Source organism: Salmo trutta, chromosome 2 (assembly GCF_901001165.1).
Source record: "Salmo trutta chromosome 2, fSalTru1.1, whole genome shotgun sequence".
NCBI classification, from domain to species: domain Eukaryota; kingdom Metazoa; phylum Chordata; class Actinopteri; order Salmoniformes; family Salmonidae; genus Salmo; species Salmo trutta.
In genome coordinates this window covers 70386138-70405938 of record NC_042958.1, presented here as the reverse complement: position 1 = coordinate 70405938, position 19801 = coordinate 70386138, and the positions used below count along the sequence as shown (strand labels likewise).

The window sequence follows — 19801 nt, the reverse complement described above, 5'->3', positions numbered from 1 at the left end:
TGGAAAAGGTCAAGGGGTCTGAATACTTTCCGAATGCACTATATGTGTAGATAGCACATTTTGTGTTTAGGTTTACAATACTTCAAACTATTCCTGCATATTAGTTAATGATTTGTACACTTAAAACTGTGTTTTGACGTTGGGCTATTTTTCGTAATTTCTTGCCAACAGGAAGTAGAAACAGCATAATTTTCAACCTAAGTTTCTGAAATATAAATTGAACTTTCAACATTAATTTCCAATGGTATTGTACAGGTGAAAACAGCTGTATCAGTCCAAAAACATGCAGTGATTGATATATTTTAATGATATACCAGAAATCACCAAAACAGGTTTGCCCTGCCTACACTCAAGATGTTTGATCATTATTTAATAATTGGCAATACTAGCCAAGTGTCAAGTCTATCAAGCTGGTTAGCTTGTCACTTAACTCTGTAAAATAATATGGACGAAGCCATTGATGACATCACTCCATTGTTTCCGATGATAATTCTCAGTGGTGCATTTGAAGATCAGGAAGTGTCATTTCAGCACGTCACCATCTTGCTACATGGCAGAGCTTTCAAGTATGGGTAGCTGTAGCCCAATATTGCGACCACAGTATTGGCATGTCGAAAGGAGTGGGTGTATGGAAAGCTTATCAGCTAACTGGGCAGATTTGTAACCACTCAATGTTTTGCGTGGCTGGTTGAGTTGCACGACAAGTAGATACGGCGGCGACCAGTGCTGTATCGGCCTGCCTGCCGACTTGAAGTGCTTCCTTACCTGTAGGGACCTCTGCGGCATTTCCCGTATGATCAGTGAGAATTTCCATATGGCAAATGGACAGCCCCTTACTACTTGGTATCACGGTCGTGTCGACGGCAGTAGCTAATGTGGCGATTTTGTTCTCTCACGCGATTTGATTTCAAGTAGGATAGCAGCCTACACAAGAAACAACTAATATTGATAACTATCTAGATTTCACCTTGATAAATAGCCAACATACAGTCTACTACTCAATGGGGAGGTTATGAATAGCAACACCGGGACACATTGCCCTTCACTCCCACTTGACAAGCACTACTGTCCTGCAATGGTGTGATCCCAAGTAACCAATATCAGGGTTACAGTCATAGTAAGCACACACACACACACACAACGCATGAAACAAGAGTACACCAAACATAAATACAAAATAAACAATTGTCAGTTTTATAACTGACTCTTTACAAATTTGGGTAAAACAGTGAAATATGACTCAGACATCCGCTGGTTTAAAAGGCCAAACTCTCGTGGTACGGTAGCTCAATGTACTGTAGTTGCGTGGTAAGAAACGGAATAATAGAAAACCATCTAACCTATTGCAGCAAAGTGCTTCGACACACCCACACTTTCCACACGCCAACTACTTTCTTTGACACCCATACTCTGGTTGCAATATAGTCCAGCACACACATAAAACCTAGCGTTAAAACCCGGTAATGGTTCCAATCGTTTATGCGTTTGGGATTTTAGAACTACTTCATTTAAAAAGGTCTATATTTCGTGTAGGCTTACCCAAGTGTGACATTTTGATAACCATTAACATCTCTCTCAGACAAGGTGAGTTGTATCAATATATTTGCCTCAATTTAAAAAAAAGTGAAAAGCTAATTTCCAAGAGAAGACCTGAGCAAGACTACAAATTCCTGCAGGAAGCTCCTGCACGTCATCTCTAGCCGACACTGTCAGCTACCGTTCACCAGCAAGATCAGAGACCTGTGTCCAACCCACTACCTTCTTATTTATTTGCCTTTATTTAGCCACGGACTACACTTTAGCTAGCTAGTTAGCAGAGCAGTAAATTAAACAATTGTTTTACTTAGCCTAGATAATTGTTTATACAGTATGTCGACTTTGGTGTCTATTTCAGACCTTATAGCATTTTTCAAGGATGAGCATAAGAACATTAAAAGGGGAGAAGACCACTATAAAGGGTTGCCATGTGGGGAAGTGCATCTTAGCAATACAATGTGTTCTATACAGCTGTCAACATTCAAGGAAAGAGCCATTTAATTATATAATCATTAACCAGATTACCTCAGATATCAGACTGTAATAACTCAATATAAATATCTAAAATCCTATTGCCATTCAAAATTAACTTTGTTTAGACATCTAGCCTGTATTTTCATGACCAGAGACAAATCTACAAACAGGCACAGTATTGATTTATTCGGAGTGGTACATGTATTAAATCAATCTTGATTTATAGGATCCTTCCTACTATATGACCGATATGTCAAGTGATAAAATCCCAAGTTATCAATTAAGTTTTTCCATAAGCTTTTTAACTTGTCCTCATGTGAAAGTTACAATTTATTAAATATTCTACAGCTGTAATGTCATCAATCAAATCATACTTTATTTATAAAGCACATTCCTTACAACGAATGCATTTCAAGGTGTTCACAGTCATTGGATGGGGTGGTCTACAGTGGGCCACAGATAACGAAGAGCACATCAATGCATTAAAAATGGCCACAGGGATGGATGTGCAGGAGTCAGGGCTATAGGTCACAGGGTCTGGGATCCTCACCAGATGGTCTAGTGTGCGCCACAGCAGTGGTGGAGGTAGTGTCCCAATGGTGTAAGGGACCTTACCATTGAGGAGGCAGTGAAGTCGAAGGATTTCTATATCAAGGGGGATCTTAGAGCCTCTGAACACCATCCTTGCTGGCACCAGGTCCAAGGTCAGCTCCACATCACTGGAAGGGACACCTGCTTCATTGTGTGGACCACCAAAGCCTCCATAACATGCCAAACTCATATTGCTCCTCCTGTCAGTACCTGTTTAGAGCAAAAATATTTCACATAGTTCATACACACACAGCTCACAAAAGAAGTTACATTACATACAAGTTTTGCTCAAAGCAGCCAATGAAAGTAATGTAAAATAAAATGTTATTGGTCACATACACATGGTTAGCAGATGTTATTGCGAGTGTAGCGAAATGCTTCTAGATCTGACAGTACAGCAGTATCTAACAGGTTATATCTGACAAATTCTACAACAAAACCTAATACACAATCTAGTAAAGTAATGGGATGAGGATATATAAGTATAAAATATATGGATGAGCAGTGAGAGCAGCTAAGATGCAATAAATAGATGCTGAAGGATACAGTATATACATATGAGATGAGTAATCATATATATTGTTTTAACCTTTATTTAACTAGACAGGTCAGTTAAGAACAATTCTTATTTTCAATGACGGCCTAGGAACAGTGGGTTAACTGCCTTGTTCAGGGGCAGAACGACAGATTTTTACCTTGTCAGCTCGGGGATTCGATCTTGCAACTTTTCAGTTACTAGTCCAGCGCTCTAACCACTAGGCTACCTGTCACATTCTTAAAGTGGCATTATTAAAGTGACTAGTCTTCCATTTATTAAAGTGGCCAATGATATCAAGTCTGTAGGTAGGCAGCTGACCCTCTCTGTGATAGTGGCTGTTTAACAATCTGATGGCCTTGAGATTGAAAAACAGCTTCTATCGCTCTGTCCCAGCTCTGATGCACCTGTACTGACCTCACCTTCTGGATGGAAGCGGGGTGAACAGGTCATGGCTCGGGTGGTTATTGTCCTTGATCTTTTTTGCCTTCCTGTGACATCAGGCGTTGTAGGTGTCCTGGAGGGCAGGTAGTGGTTAACTTTATCATGGGCACAGTGGGAATTTATACTGTTTCTGTGACGTTCAAATGATTTCTTACCCCGTGTCTTACTTGCTGAAGGCCCCGGTCATCCCTGACTATCTGATATTGTTGAAAAAGAAGTGAACAATGAATAAAGATCATTCACAAACAATAGGCAACTAGAATAGTTTATATTACATTCAAGTTCTCCTCAAAGCAGCAAACTAAAGTAATGTAGTTAACATAAGTTCAAATCACAAGTTCAAATCACAAAGGCTGGTCTGAATGCATCTCCACAGTTTCACAACACACATTACATTTTATCATGGGCACAGTCGGAATTTATATCTGTGATGTTTAAATTACGTCTTACACCCAGAGTGAGAGAGTACATCACTTCTAGCAGATCCCCTTGCCGAGGGTGGCGTTGATCATGCAACTGCTTCTCGTGGGGTGAGTCTGACGTTCTGCATGCCACGCCTTATGTTTAAAAATGGGTACAACATTAACATTCTGATGCGTCTACAAATTCAATGTTTTACACAATATTGTATCATATTTGATGCGTTACAGACCTGTCCGGCACACAGGCTCGATTTACTGGAGTCTCCACAACCGGATCACACTGGCACAGGATGTCCATGCACCGGATGGCCTGAGGGATGCAATCCTGTTAGACTGAAAAACAAAGAGACATTTTGTCAGTGGTAGGTCTTTTTCAATGCTGTATCACCATCTTTATCTGGACAGAAAACGTATTGTTTATAATACTCATTCATCATCGTTTGTTCTTGTTTCCCAATCAACAGTCTGGATCTTCCTCTTCTGCCATGGTGGATATGCTACCCTTTCTGGTAAATACAGGGCCATTTCTCTTTCCCACCAGAAAATGGCAGCTACATACCGGAGTATTGTCACTGGGTTTCCAGTCCGTCCATCTGAAAGACAAAAATGATACAAGTTAACTTACTTCTACTAGCTAGGTTGATTACTAAAATGATATCTACACTATATATACAAAAGTATGTGGATACCCCTTCAAATGAGTGGATTCAGCTATTTCAGCCAAACTTGTTGCTGACAGGTGTATAAAATTGAGCACACAGCCATGCAATCACCATAGACAACATTGGCAGTAGAATGGCCTTACTGAAGAGCTCAGTGACTTTCAACGTGGCACCGTCATAAGCAGCAAAGTAGTAGGCCACACAAGCTCACAGAACGGGACCGCCGAGTGCTGAAGCGCGTAACAATCTGTCCTTGGTTGCAACACTCACTACCAAGTTCCAAACTGCCTCTGGAAGCAACCTTGAGAGCTTCATGAAATGTGTTTCCATGGCCGAACAGCAGCCCCCAAGCCTAAGATCACCATGTGCAATGCCAAGCATCAGCTGGAGTGCTGTAAAGCTCTCCGCCATTGGACACGCCTTCTCTGAAGTGATAAATCACGCTTCTCCATCTGGCAGTCTGACGGACGAATCTGGAGAACACTACCTGCCCCAATGCATAGTGCCAACTGTAAAGTTTAGTGGAGGGGGAATAAAGGCCTGGGACTGTTTTTCATGGGTCGGGCTTGGCCACTTAATTCCAGTGAAGGGAAATATTAACGCTAGAGCATACAATGACATTCTATATGATTCTGTCCTTCCAACCCCCCCCCCCAATTTCCGCCTAAAACGACATACCCAAATCTAACTGCCTGTAGCGCAGAACCTGAAGCAAGGATATGCATATTCTTGATACCATTTGAAAGGAAACACTGAAGTTTGTGGAAATGTGAAATAAATGTAGGCGAATATAACCGATATGGTAAAGGTAATACAAAAGGAAAAAAAACATGCAGTTTTTTTCTCTTGATTCCATCATCTTTGAAATGCAAGAGGAAGGCCAATATGACTTAGGAATCTAGGGGCAATTTAGATTTTGGCCACTAGGTGGAAGCAGTGTATGTGCAAAGTTTTAGACTGATCCAATGAACCATTGCATTTCTGTTCAAAGTGTATCAAGACTGCCCAAATGTGCCTAATTGTTTTATTAATACATTTAATAACTATGCACTCTCAAACAATAGCATGGCATTCTTTCACTGTATTAGCTACTACCAATTGGACTTTAAGCTTTCTGCCGATATCAGCTATGTCTGTGTCCTGGGAAATTCTCTTGGTACTTACAACCTCATGCTAATCACATTAGATCAACTGTCCTGCGGGGGGGGGGGGGGGGGGGGGGGAAAGACACCGATCCTGTAGAGGTTAAGAAAGGCCCGTTCCTGTTTCAGCATGACAATACCCCCGTGCACAAAACGAGGTCCATACAGAAATGGTTTGTTGAGATTGATATGGAAGAACTTAACTGGCCTGCAGAGCCCTTACCTCAACCCTATCGAAGGCCTTTGGAATGAATTGGAACGCTGAATGCGAGCCAGGCCTAATCGTCCAACATCAGTGCCTGACTGCACTAATGCTCATGGCTGAATGGAAGCAAATCCCTGCAGCAATGTTCTAACATCTAGGGGAAATCCTTCCCAGAAGAGGTGAGGCTGTTATAGCAGCAAAGGGGGGGGGACCAACTCCATATTAATGCTGATGACTTTGGAATGAGATGTTCAATGAGAAGGTGTCCACATACTTTTGGTGATGTGGTGTATATTAAAATACCATAACCCAGACTTGACTATAGTTACAGTAAAATAGACTGGGCTTTGGTCTATCTGCACATCTAAAATCCTACTATGTGGATGGGACATTTCTACTGGGATGGAGGAATTATCTGGAATGCTCAACTAGATGATCAGGACAGTCTATGGTACTATTTGCCCGAAGAGGTGAAGTATTGCGATGAGTTATACAGCTGTATGCCTGATTCTAATTCTCAAGAGGCAAGTTAAAACCCTCAGCCGTACAGTCACTAAGGAGGACTAACAGTGATAGGGGGATCGTCTAAAAGGTACTGACATTCAGGGATGGAACATAAGGATTTTGGGCACTGGCCAGCTGTGATTTCTACATTCAGGGCCTAAATCTGTGGCATGTGATGTTTGTAAAGGAAAAATGGCACTGCTGTGTCAGGCTAGTTTGGCACATTGTCTACTACCCAGTCTGAAAAGTAATAGCATCGGGCTAGCTTAATTTCCATCCCTGCTGACATTTAACTGACTTCACAGGCAATATGATTAGTCATGTACAGCAGATGCACTCGTTGAACAAAACCGTTTGTGCTTCGTATGTGGAAAACATTTGAGGTCACAAGTAATTTGTGAGCCAGCCAGCCAACGTTAGCTAATGGTGCTAACTAGCCTACTAGAGCGTAAAAAAACTTTAAAAAACTGTCCACCCACCAAATGAGGGTAAAGTTAAGTATTGGCAGGTAAGAATGTCTATTTCACTATCCACGTTGGCGGGTGTTCAATTTGCAGGGCTCTACAGTGAAAACGTTACATTAGCGAATAAAGAAAATGGTCAAGTATGAGCACGTGTGAGTTTTAGGGTTAGAAAAACGCGGCAGTAGCTGTTTTAAGTATTTCTGCTGTTTTCTTTAATAGCTGCAAATTGCACAAATAATCCTAAATAATTGCCGGGCAGGGCAGCTGTGCGCAATGAGTGAAGTACTGATTGATTCATTTTTGGGAGGCGCTGCACACAGAGAAAAAGTTGGTCTAATTTACTCAAAAGTCTACAAAGTGAGACTGTCATCGTGTTTCTCGGCTAATTACATTATTTTGTTCACAAGCTTGGTCGTTTTTCAACATTAGTTTGAATCTGCTGCTTCAACAAAGTGTAGATCCCAAAAACTCACGTGACAGGTTGAGTGGCCTCGTTCCCACGGTAACCTCCCGCCCTTAAAATGGCCAGCATAACGTTGTCTGCTATTTTGATTAAAAGACTCAGGTGAAGAAAAAAAATGAAATTGAGCTATATACACACACCACATTACTTCTTACTATTATATATATTGTTTTAGAAACTTTAAATAGCATGGTCATTCGTTTTTATGTAATTATGGCAACAAAATCATTATTTTTAATCTACCTGCCACAGTGGCTGGGGGACCAAAAAGTTACGTTTAGGCCCTGTAGCCAACTAACTAACTAGCCCACCAGGCGATATTTAGCTAGATAGCTAACAGTTTACTGTTCATGTAGGCAGTGTTTTAAGTGGTGACATGCTAGCTAAGCAACTATTCTTGCCACGGTGCCGGACTACCGTTAACTAGAAAGTCTGACTACATGAACCGTGAATTCAAGACTCAGCTAGCTAAATATCCCTTCCCTTGTGGACTAACGCTAGCTAGCATGTCACCACGTGAAAAAAGTAGCTGGCTAGCTCACTAAAGACATGTCAATAAAAAGGTCACAACAGTCATTATGCTAGCCTATGCTGGTTTTATTTTTAACTTGTAATGAAGGTAACGTGCATTGTACAAGTAACTAACGTTACAGTCGGTTATCTAGCAAATTTTCATAAGCACCTAGCTAAACACAGATCTTTGATTTAACCAAAATTGCTTGTTTGCAGCTAGCAAACAGGGCTTACCTTATCACATGGCTCCAGCGACTCCTTTCACTTAGAGGTCGGAAAACGATGTAAAAAAAAATGCATGTATGCTTATTGGAATAGTGGTTACAATCCTGTACAGATGCTTCTGATCGACCGAGAGACCAAAGGTTCGCTACAAAAGCAGAGGGTAAAATGAAAGAAATTATAGTAATTTTTAAATGCTAAGGTAGTTAGCTAGGTAATTTAAAAAATAAAGAATACGCACAATATCAATTATTTACACGAGAAACTAAAAAGGCTACGATATCTACGTTATTTGCTAGGTTACTTGCTACTTAATGAGTATGTATGGAGAAATGTTCCTTGGTTGACGTCAAAGCTTGCGACAAGATGTGTAGTAGGATAGCCACACTAGCATTTCGTTTTTTGTGGGGTAATTACAGGCATATATATATATATATTTAAAAAAAAATGTGACCTTGTCCGATAGAGATTTGCACGGTTATCAAAGAGTCACGCCAAGGTAAGCTTACACGAAACACACCTTAAGTATTTCTAAAAACCCTTAACGAAAAAAACTAATCGGAACCATTTCCCGGTTATGACTCATACTGTGGTATTCAATTAGGATGCAGCCCCTCAGAGTTCTTGGAAACATCACATGCAATGTTTGAACTATTCTAGGAAGTGATGTTGCAAGCTAGCCCAGTGCTGCCCCCTCATTGAGTCACTTTACCCCTACCTACATGCACATTGACTCGGTACCCCCTGTATATAAACATTCTTATTTAGTAAATATTTTCTTAACTGCATTGTTGGTTAAGGGTTTGTAAGTAAATATTTAACGGTAAGGTATTCGGAGCATGTGACAACATTGATTTGATCTCGTTGAAGGCCGAACAAGGTACTACAGGCTGCAATTAGCAACTAAATTATACTTAACTGTGTGATTTGAAAGTAATCGTTGCAATGACATACATCTGGTGAAATACAAACATTTTTTGGAAAAATGATCATGTTAGATGTTTTTTGATATATCCACGAATATTGACCACGAAGATCGTCATTTCTCCATTCACTATAATGGGGATTCTGTTTTAGGAAAGAATGTGTGCAGTTCAAACGTCGGCCTTCAACTTAATCCTCAATGCGAGGGGGCAGTCGTTCTCTAGTTGATACCCCTGCCTTGGTTTGTTTGGTCAAAAGCCTTGATTCCCGTCATCTAAAAGCCTGAGCCCGATACAACTACCTAGCTAGCATCTCGCCTAGCCACACAGACTTGTCATGATCAAGACCACTTAATAAAGTAGTTAACTATGCATTTGTAATGTTACGTTGTTTGCCACAATAAACTGACTTAATTTTAGCTAGCTTTAGCTAAAAGCGTTGCCCTAGCAAAAGCTATCTAGCTAGCTAGCAAGTTATTCGGTAAACTAAACCAAAAATAAGGCTGCTGATTCAATAATACCACATTCCCCAAAACGTCCGTCTCCTTTATATAAAAAATATTCCTAGAAACTACATGCAAGCTTTCTTGAAAACTGACCATTTCAAGTAGATGGTTGCGACAGTCGCCTCACGGTCAGTGCTATGCAGAATCCTTAAGTCGTCCCTAACCTTACCCAAACCCTTACATTAACCATTTGAAATGTCAACATCAATTAGGTAGGGACGTACCGAGGATCCCAGATAGCACCGCCCGTAGCCCCAGACTGCACTGCGCGGCCGGGGCGTATTCAAACCTTAAAACATAACAAAGATTTTGGATATACTGACAAGATACTTGTCTCCCCGCCCTAACAGTGGGAGTCGTTGTCCACAAAGCGGCATGGTGGGCTCCGCCTATTTCTCTCTTTGGATTGGTGGTTACGTCTAATGATTTTAATATTCAATGAGGGTTGTTGACGTCAACCCCCTGTATAGAATGGCGAGAGATGCTATGCTACTAGCTTTCATATCATGGATATGCATAGCTATCTCGAGACAACTCCGATATTAAGTGTTCTTTCAAAGTTGCCGGTATGTCACGTGTCCTACTTAAGTATTACGAAACTTATATTAGATAAAATAAACCTCACTAGCAAATAAGCCATTCCATTTTTTTGTTGACCATATTCGACACTCAATGACCTCCATACAAAAACTACTCGTTTGGTGAGTCAAAAAATAACGCTACCAACTGGAAGGCCTCTCTCTTTGCCTCTTCCTCTTTGGGTATACTTAGAACTGGAGACTGTGTCCAGCATCTCCACCTGTTGTTTTAAAGGTAATCTACTCGCGTTCGCATACGCCAATTTATGAACCGTCTAAAAGCCAATTTATGCTTCATCCAAAAATGTGGTCTGGGGCGCCGTATGGATGGTGTGACGCAATTGCGGTGCCTCCAGAGGTATGCAGAGGCCACATTGAGCTCTGTACCGCATCGCCGTATCCAGAGGGCTCTATATAGCTCCGCATTAACATGATTGGTTGACGGTAAGTGAGGGCGGGAGGTCCTGTATACAGCTCTGCACTGCTCTACGAAGCGCAAGAAGTATGAATGCCTGACTTCTACTGAGGCCATACCACCATAAATGCTGCATGGCCAATGCAGACTTCTGATTGACCATGCGCCCAGATTCACATCTCACTTCCTTGACAACTTCCTTCACAACAGTTCTGCACTGCGCCGTTTGCTCAGACTTCTGCGTAGGCCGCATGGCAGTAAATGCTACATGGCCAATGCAGCTACCAGATTGACCATGTAGCGCCTTTAAGGGGCAAGGGTTCCAGTCTAGAAGCACGGTTTCAACTGCTCCTACAGTTTTGCTTCGGTACTGCAGTTTAACTGACGCTTGGCCCAGAAAGACAACTTCCATACACAGTCACATTGAGAAGACACATTTGAAAATTCCTAATAAGACACTTTATTCATCACCTTTGTGCACAAAACATCCATTGAATTCTTAAAATAATTGTCGCTGAGGACGATTTATTTTTCATCACTCACAGCTGAAGATATTAACATTTTATATTCATCCAATGCCAGCCATGTTTTTGGATGATATGATGACTTCGCTGCTACTGAGTGCTAGTGCGCATGTGATGTTGGGCGGTATATACCAGATGCAACTCGGATATAGACGGTCCATGAATCGGCGTATGTGAACATTCGTTTTTTTGTTTGTTAATTTTTGTTGCTGTTATTGTATTTTATTTTTTTATTAAACTTTTCAAATTGTACAAACATATACGAAACTTGAATTATACATTCAAAATGCATATTTAGCAAAGAACATAACCAAGCACACGGTTTAAAAAAGGAAAGGTAAAAAAAGAGACAAATAATGATTATATATATATATATATATATATATATATTGTCACGGCTCCTCCTCTGCAGTGCAGGGGCGGTTCCTCCTGCAGGCAGAGGAGGGTCGTTAGTGATTGGAGCTGGTGTGATTGGAGCCACCTGGGCTCAGGGTATTTAGAAAACTGCTCCACTAACCTCTCTCTCTCTCTCTCTCTCTCTCCCTGCTCCTCCGGGTATGATCCTGTTTTGTTTGTTCCTTTGTTGGTTTATTTAGTTTCCACTCAGTCATGTTTACACACACATATTCACGCATCCATGCACCCTACATACACCCTACATTATGACATTTCCACACCTCATTCCTTTTTCTTTGTTTAGAATTAATAGTTTTGTTTTATAATAAAGAACTTTTTGAATTGGCCTATACCGGTTGTTGATGTCCTCTCATTTTTGCCACAGGCTATGAGCCGGCCTGTGACAATATAAACACTTAAATGTCACAGGTCTTATACTGTACATTCAATTATACATATCATATCAGCTTGTATGTATCAAAGGCAACAATGAGTTTCGGGGCACATTTCTTTTTAACAAATCTTTATGATTGCACAAAAATATCAAGCTCTCTTTCAAAAATCTGTAATAAAGAGGTAGTTTTCAAAAATCTACATTTGTATATAAAGAATTTGTCTAATATTACATTATTGACCATGAAATTGAAATTATTATCTTGGAATAAACCAAATTTGATGACATTGTATGTGAAATTGGCAATATTAATTAATATTCTTTGAAAGTAATAAATCATGTAACTACCCAGGAAGTGGTAATATAATCACAGCAAAATAAAACATGTTCAGTAGTGTCAATGTCATTCTGACAAAATGTACAGTAATTACGCTCTACATTGAATTTCAATCTTAAAAATGTATTTGATGAATAAATATTATTTATCATTTTAAAATGGTTCTCTTTGGCCTTGGGTGGTATAGGGAAAGACAGATATTTTTTTCTTATTTTCTTGGTTACAGATACATCATTTTTTAACTGTTCTGGGGAGATTTCTTTGGAAATAACATGTCTGACATGTTTATTGTTACACTTCTTATACCGCAAACAACAGCCATTGATGTATAAAGATGGTAGGCAAGGAGGCACATCTGAATATAATAGGGCTGTCCCCAACTAAATAAAATCTCTGTCGACCGAAAGTTATGTTCTTTCGACCACTCGATTACTCTACATTTTTAAATGTGTACTTTTCCACATATAGACACACCCTATGTGTTTTAATAAAATCAGCTATTAACATTGGGCTTGTCTGATGCTTTAAGCTTATGGTTTGATGCCAGAGATCTAGATAACCAGAATAAAAAAACCTTAACCTGACCCAACTGTTCTCCTCCTGCTCCTGCTGGCTTTCAGAGATTCTGCCATTACTCTCCTGAAGTTGCCGGTAATAGGCTACACGAGGAGTCAACAACCTTTCTCATGTGGAATGTCAATTTATCTTACAATTTCTACCAATCTGTGTGCCAGTTATGGTTTTCAAATACACATTTTTGTGAAACAGTTTCATTTAATTTATAATAACGTCTTCATATCTCAAAATCATTGTCATGACGTTAATCAAAATTCTATCCAAATCTACATGAAAATGATAGAAACCTAAAAAGTAACTTTTATTGCCAACTATGTAAAGATAGCCTACATAAAGCCAACAAATAAAAACATTGCAGCTTGCAGGTAGAAAACATCCTGATAAAAATAAATATCCTATTAATCACATTGGCTACACATGGCCTGTCTGCAACGAACTTGAAACATTGTATCAACTATTAACTTGGGTCCAGCTTGCTCTAGGAAGAGTCTTGGTGGTTCAAAACTTCTTCCATTTCAGAATGATGGAGGCCACTGTGTTCTTGTGGACCTTCAATGTAGCAGACATTTTTTGGTACCCTTCCCCAGATCTGTGCCTCAACATAATCCATTCTCGGAGCTCTAAAGACAATTCCTTTGACCTCCTGGCTTGGTTTTTGCTCTGACATGCACTGTCAACTGTGGGACCTTATATAGACAGGTGTGTGTCTTTCCAAATCATGTCCAATCAATTGAATTTACCACAGGTGTACTCCAATCAAGTTGTAGAAACATCTCAAGGATGATCAATGGGAACAGGATGCACTTGAGCTCAATTTCGAGTCTCATAGCAAAGGGTCTGAATACTTTTTTATTTTATATAAATGTGCAAAAATGTCTAAAAACCTGTTTTTGCTTTGTCATTGTGAAGTATTGTGTGTAGATTGCTGAGGAAAATGTTTTATTTAAACAATTTTAGAATAAAGCTGTAACATTACAAAATGTGGAAAAAGTCAAGGGGTCTGAATACTTTCCGAAGGCACTGTATATGCCTACATTTGCACGCAGGCCAGGTAGCCTATACGCTCGTCCTTTCTCAACATTGACAGGAGCTCTCCAAACAAAAGATAATGACTAAATTGACAGAACTCCTAAATGGAATTAAATAAAACAAAAGTTGTTTCTCCCAAGTGTAGCATAGGTTGTGCACTCTGCAAACAATGTGTCCACTCCGATAATGAGAACAGGAAGACTGGAATAATAATATTGACTGCATTAAAATAAATGACCGTAACCAAAGTAACAAACATTGTAGATTAGAAATTAAAAGAAATTAACAATAAATGTACAGTCGTGGCCAAAAGTTTTGAGAATGACACAAATATTAATTTCCACAAAGTTTTCCGCTTCAGTGTCTTTAGATATTTTTGTCAGATGTTACTATGGAATACTGAAGTATAATTACAAGCATTTCTTGTAATTATGTGTCAAAGGCTTTTATTGACAATTACATGAAGTTGATGCAAAGAGTCAATATTTGCAGTGGTGACCCTTCTTTTTCAAGACCTCTGCAATCCTCCCTGGCATGCTATCAATTAACTTCTGGGCCACATCCTGACTCATGGCAGCCCGTTCTTGCATAATCAATGCTTGGAGTTTGTCAGAATTTGTGGGTTTTTGTTTGTCCACCCGCCTCTTGAGGATTGACCAAGTTCTCAATGGGATTAAGGTCTGGGGAGTTTCCTGGCCATGGACCCAAAATATCGATGTTTTGTTCCCTGAGCCGCTTCGTTATCACTTTTGCCTTATAGCAAGGTGTTCCATCATGCTGGAAAAGGCATTGTTCGTCACAACTCTTCCTGGATGGTTGGGAGAAGTTGCTCTCGGAGGATGTGTTGGTACCATTCTTTATTCATGGCTGTGTTCTTAGGCAAAATTGTGAGTGAGCCCACTCCCTTGGCTGAGAAGCAACCCCACACATGAATGGTCTCAGGATGCTTTACTGTTGGCATGACACAGGACTGATGGTAGCGCTCACCTTATCTTCTCCGGACAAGCTTTTTTCCGGATGCCCCAAACAATCGGAAAGGGGATTCATCAGAGAAAATGACTTTACCCCAGTCCTCAGCAGTACAATCCCTGTACCTTTTGCAGAATATCAATCTCTCCCTGATGTTTTCCTGGAGAGAAGTGGCTTCTTTGCTGCCCTTCTTGACACCAGGCCATCCTCCAAAAGTGTTCGCCTCACTGTGCATGCAGACGCACTCACACCTGCCTGCTGCCATTCCTGAGCAAGCTCTGTACTGGTGGTTCCCCGATCCTGCAGCTGAATCAACTTTAGGAGACGATCCTGGCGCTTGCTGGACTTTCTTGAAGCCTTCTTCACAACAATTGAACCGCTCTCCTTGAAGTTCTTGATGATCCAATAAATGGTTGATTTAGGTGTAATCTTACTGGCAGCAATATCCTTGCCTGTGAAGCCCTTTTTGTGCAAAGCAATGATGACGGCATGTGTTTCCTTGCAGGTAACCATCATTGACAGAGGAAGAACAATGATTCCAAGCACCACCCTCCTTTTGAAGCTTCCAGCCTGTTATTCAAACTCAATCAGCATGACAGAGTGATCTCCAGCCTTGTCCTCGTCAACACTCAAACCTGTGTTAACGAGAGAATCACTGACATGATATCAGCTGGTCCTTTTGTGGCAGGGCTGAAATGCAGTGGACATGTTTATTGGGGATTCAGTTCATTTGCATGGCAAAGAGGGACTTTGCAATTAATTGCAATTCATCTGATCACTCTTCATAACATTCTGGAGTATATGCAAATTGCCATCATACAAACTGAGGCAGCAGACTTTGTGAAAATTAACATTTGTGTCATTCTCAAAACTTTTGGCCACGACTGTACTACTGGTGATATACAGTGGGGCAAAAAAAGTATTTAGTCAGCCACCAATTGTGCAAGTTCTCCCACTTAAAAAGATGAGAGAGGCCTGTAATTGTCATCATAGGTACACGTCAACTATGACAGACAAAATGAGAAAAAAAATCCAGAAAATCACATTGTAGGATTTTTAATGAATTTATTTGCAAATTATGTTGTAAAATAAGTATTTGGTCAATAATTAAAGTTTATCTCAATACTTTGTTATATACCCTTTGTTGGCAATGACACAGGTCAAACATTTTCTGTAAGTCTTCACAAGGTTCACACACTGTTGCTGGTATTTTGGCCCATTCCTCCATGCAGATCTCCTCTAGAGCAGTGATGTTTTGGGGCTGTCGCTGGGCAACACGGACTTTCAACTCCCTCCAAAGATTTTCTATGGGGTTGAGATCTGGAGACTGGCTAGGCCACTCCAGGACCTTGAAATGCTTCTTACGAAGCCACTCCTTCGTTACCCGGGCGGTGTATTTGGGATCATTGTCATGCTGAAAGACCCAGCCACGTTTCATCTTCAATGCCCTTGCTGATGGAAGGAGGTTTTCACTCAAAATCTCACGATACATGGCCCCATTCATTCTTTCCTTTACACGGATCAGTCGTCCTGGTCCCTTTGCAGAAAAACAGACCCAAAGCATGATGTTTCCAACCCCATGCTTCACAGTAGGTATGGTGTTCTTTGGATGCAACTCAGCATTCTTTGTCCTCCAAACACGACGAGTTGAGTTTTTACCAAAAAGTTCTATTTTGGTTTCATCTGACCATATGACATTCTCCCAATCCTCTTCTGGATCATCGAAATGCTCTCTAGCAAACTTCAGACGGGCCTGGACATGTACTGGCTTAAGTAGGGGGACACGTCTGGCACTGCAGGATTTGAGTCCCTGGCGGAATAGTGTGTTACTTTGGTCCCAGCTCTCTGCAGGTCATTCACTAGGTCCCCCCGTGTGGTTCTGGGATTTTTGCTCACCGTTCTTGTGATCATTTTGACCCCACGGGGTGAGATCTTGCGTGGAGCCCCAGATCGAGGGAGATTATCAGTGGTCTTGTATGTCTTCCATTTCCTAATAATTGCTCCCACAGTTGATTTCTTCAAACCAAGCTGCTTACCTATTGCAGATTCAGTCTTCCCAGCCTGGTGCAGGTCTACAATTTTGTTTCTGGTGTCCTTTGACAGCTCTTTGGTCTTGGCCATAGTGGAGTTTGGAGTGTGACTGTTTGAGGTTGTGGACAGGTGTCTTTTATACTGATAACAAGTTCAAACAGGTGCCATTAATATAGGTAACGAGTGGAGGACAGAGGAGCCTCTTAAAGAAGAAGTTACAGGTCTGTGAGAGCCAGAAATCTTGCTTGTTTGTAGGTGACCAAATACTTATTTTCCACCATAATTTGCAAATAAATTCATTAAAAATCCTACAATGTGATTTTCAGGAATTTTTTTTCTCATTTTGTCTGTCATAGTTGACGTGTACCTATGATGAAAATTACAGGGCTCTCTCATCTTTTTAAGTGGGAGAACTTGCACAATTGGTGGCTGACTAAACACTTTTTTGCCCCACTGTATGTAATGGGGAATTGATATACACTAACAAACACAAATAATTTACACAATAAAGTTATGAAATAATGAATGTGCACAAATTGGGGGGAGAGAGCACATTCTGGAGAGAGATGTGCATTGTGCATCTGGGCGCATGGTCAATCAGAAGTCAACATTGGCCATGCAACATTTACGGTGGTATGGCCTCAGTAGAAGTCGGGGCATTCATACTTCTTGCGCTTCGCGAAGCAGTGCAGAGCTGTATACAGGATGTACCGCCCCCACCTACCATTAACCAATCATGTCAATGCAGAGCTATACAGAGCATGGCAATGCGGTACAGAGCTGGATTTGGCCTCTTCATGCATCTGGAGGCTCCGCAATTGTGTCACACCCTCCATATGGAGCCTCCCACCACATTTTAGAATCAAGCTTAAATTGGCTTTTAGTCTAGGCCTCCGCAATGGATTAGTTCACCGAGATGGGCGCAAATAGCGCAAATTTATATGCAGTTGAAGTCGGAAGTTTACATACACTTAGGTTGGAGTCATTAAAACTCGTTTTTCAACCACTCTACAAATTTCATGTTAACAAACGATAGTTTTGGCAAGTCGGTCAGGACATCTACTTTGCGCATGACACAAGTAATTTTTTCCAACAATTGTTTACAGACAGATTATTTCACTTATAATTCACTGTATCACAATTCCAGTGGGTCAGAAGTTTACATACACTAAGTTGACTGTGCCTTTAAGCAGCTTGGAAAATTCCAGATAATGATGTCATGGCTTTAGAAGCTTCTGATAGGCTAATTGACATCATTTAAGTCAATTGGAGGTGTACCTGTGGATGTATTTCAAGGCCTGCCTTCAAACTCAGTGCCTCTCAGAGACGAGTTCTGTCTCCTAGAGATGAATGTACTTTGGTGCGAAAAGTGCAAATCAATCCCAGAACAACAGCAAAGGACCTTGTGAAGATGCTCTTGGAAACAGGTACAAAAGTATCTATATCCACATTAAAACGAGTCCTATATCGACATAACCTGAAAGGCCACTCAGCAAGGAAGATGCCACTGCTCCAAAACCGCCATAAAAAAGCCAGACTACGGTTTGCAACTGCACATGGGGACAAAGATCATACTTTTTCGAGAAATGTCCTCTAGCCTGATGAAACAAAAATAGAACTGTTGGCCATAATGGCCATCGTTATGTTTGGAGGAAAAAGGGGGAGACTTGCAAGCCGAAGAACACCATCCCAACCGTGAAGCACAGGGGTGGCAGCATGTTGTGGGGGTGCTTTGCTGCAGGAGGGACTGGTGCACTTCACAAAATAGATGGCATAATGAGGTAGGAAAAGTATGTGGATATATTGAGGCAACATCTCAAGACATCAGTCAGGAAGTTAAAGCTTGGTCGCAAATGGGTCTTTCAAATGGACAATGACCCCAAGCATACTTCCAAAGTTGTGGCAAAATGGCTTAAGGACAACAAAGTCAATGTATTGGAGTGGCCATCACAAAGCCTTGACCTCAATCCCATAGAACATTTGTGGGCAGAACTGAAAAAGTGTGTGCAAGCAAGGAGGCCTAAAAACCTGACTCAGTTACACCAGCTGGAGGTTAGGAGGAATGGGTCAAAATTCACCCAACTTATTGTGGGAAGCTTGTGGAAGGCTACCTGAAACGTTTGACCCAAGTTAAACAATTTAAAGGCAATGCTACCGAATACAAATTGACTGTATGTAAACTTCTGACCCACTGGGAATGTGATGAAAGGAATAAAAGTACAAATATATATATATATATATGTATCATTCTCTATACTATTATACTGACATTTCACATTCTTAAAATAAAGTAGTGATCCTAACTGACCTAAGACAGGGAATTTTACTATGATTAAATGTCAGGAATTGTGAAAAACTGAGTTTAAATGTATTTGGCTAAAGTGTATATAATCTTCCGACTTCAACTGTATTTATATATATATATATATAATTATTATATATATTTTTTCTTCTGAATAGCACACCCCAAGGCTACCTACTAAGAGGTAGATGACAAAATAGCAGACGCTGTCAAACATGCACCAGCTCGGCTCAAGAGTAAGAGAAAGGTATGTTTAAAAAGAGCACTTTATTATTTATTTTTTACTTCACTTTAATCCAGTCGGTCAGTATAGCTAAATTATTGTGCTAGTACATAAGGAATGTAGTAGGGAGTCGACGTTAAACCGGCGTTTAGATCATTTGTTTTCTGAAAATAATGACCAATTTGTGTTGTTGTGACTTCCAGGAGCGGGTCGAGGAAGCGACAATAGATGAGGATGGAGCAGCAGCACCTGAATAAACATAACATAGTTATTCACTTTTAGCTTAAAGCAGATTTACAGTTCTTGATTGAGTGCAGTGCTCATGTTTTTACTGACTTGTTATTTTGTGAGCTTATTGCTGTGATTTTGTTTCCGAATCTATTGTGATAGAGTTTAAGTAAAAAAGAAAAATGTATGAAGA

The 19801-nt window shown here is 40.5% G+C and overlaps 1 protein-coding gene and 1 long non-coding RNA gene across 9 annotated transcripts in view; one reads left to right on the top strand and one right to left on the bottom strand.

The window, feature by feature from the left end:
- Positions 1 to 9866, bottom strand: part of LOC115162182 (elongin-B) — a 19528-nt gene extending 9662 nt beyond the window's left edge. The window contains exons 1-8 of one of the 8 annotated variants that reach the window (XR_003869495.1): positions 9700 to 9859; positions 8190 to 8325; positions 4562 to 4595; positions 4233 to 4335; positions 4031 to 4137; positions 3736 to 3777; positions 3559 to 3653; positions 2173 to 2811 (exon numbers count right to left, since the gene is read on the bottom strand). Coding sequence is in view for 1 of the 8 variants with exons in the window: in XM_029713242.1 (XP_029569102.1) it covers positions 9700 to 9702 (3 nt within the window). In the remaining 7 variants the exon portion in view is untranslated. Of the gene's footprint in view, positions 1 to 2172; positions 2812 to 3558; positions 3654 to 3735; positions 3778 to 4030; positions 4138 to 4232; positions 4596 to 8189; positions 8326 to 9699 lie in introns of those variants that run through there. The other 7 variants (XR_003869493.1, XR_003869490.1, XR_003869496.1 and 4 more) reach the window with 7 other exon arrangements.
- On the top strand, positions 8275 to 19801 carry LOC115162200 (uncharacterized). The gene is made up of 3 exons (XR_003869498.1): positions 8275 to 8340; positions 19316 to 19404; positions 19584 to 19801. It is a non-coding gene; the product is annotated as an uncharacterized LOC115162200 (long non-coding RNA).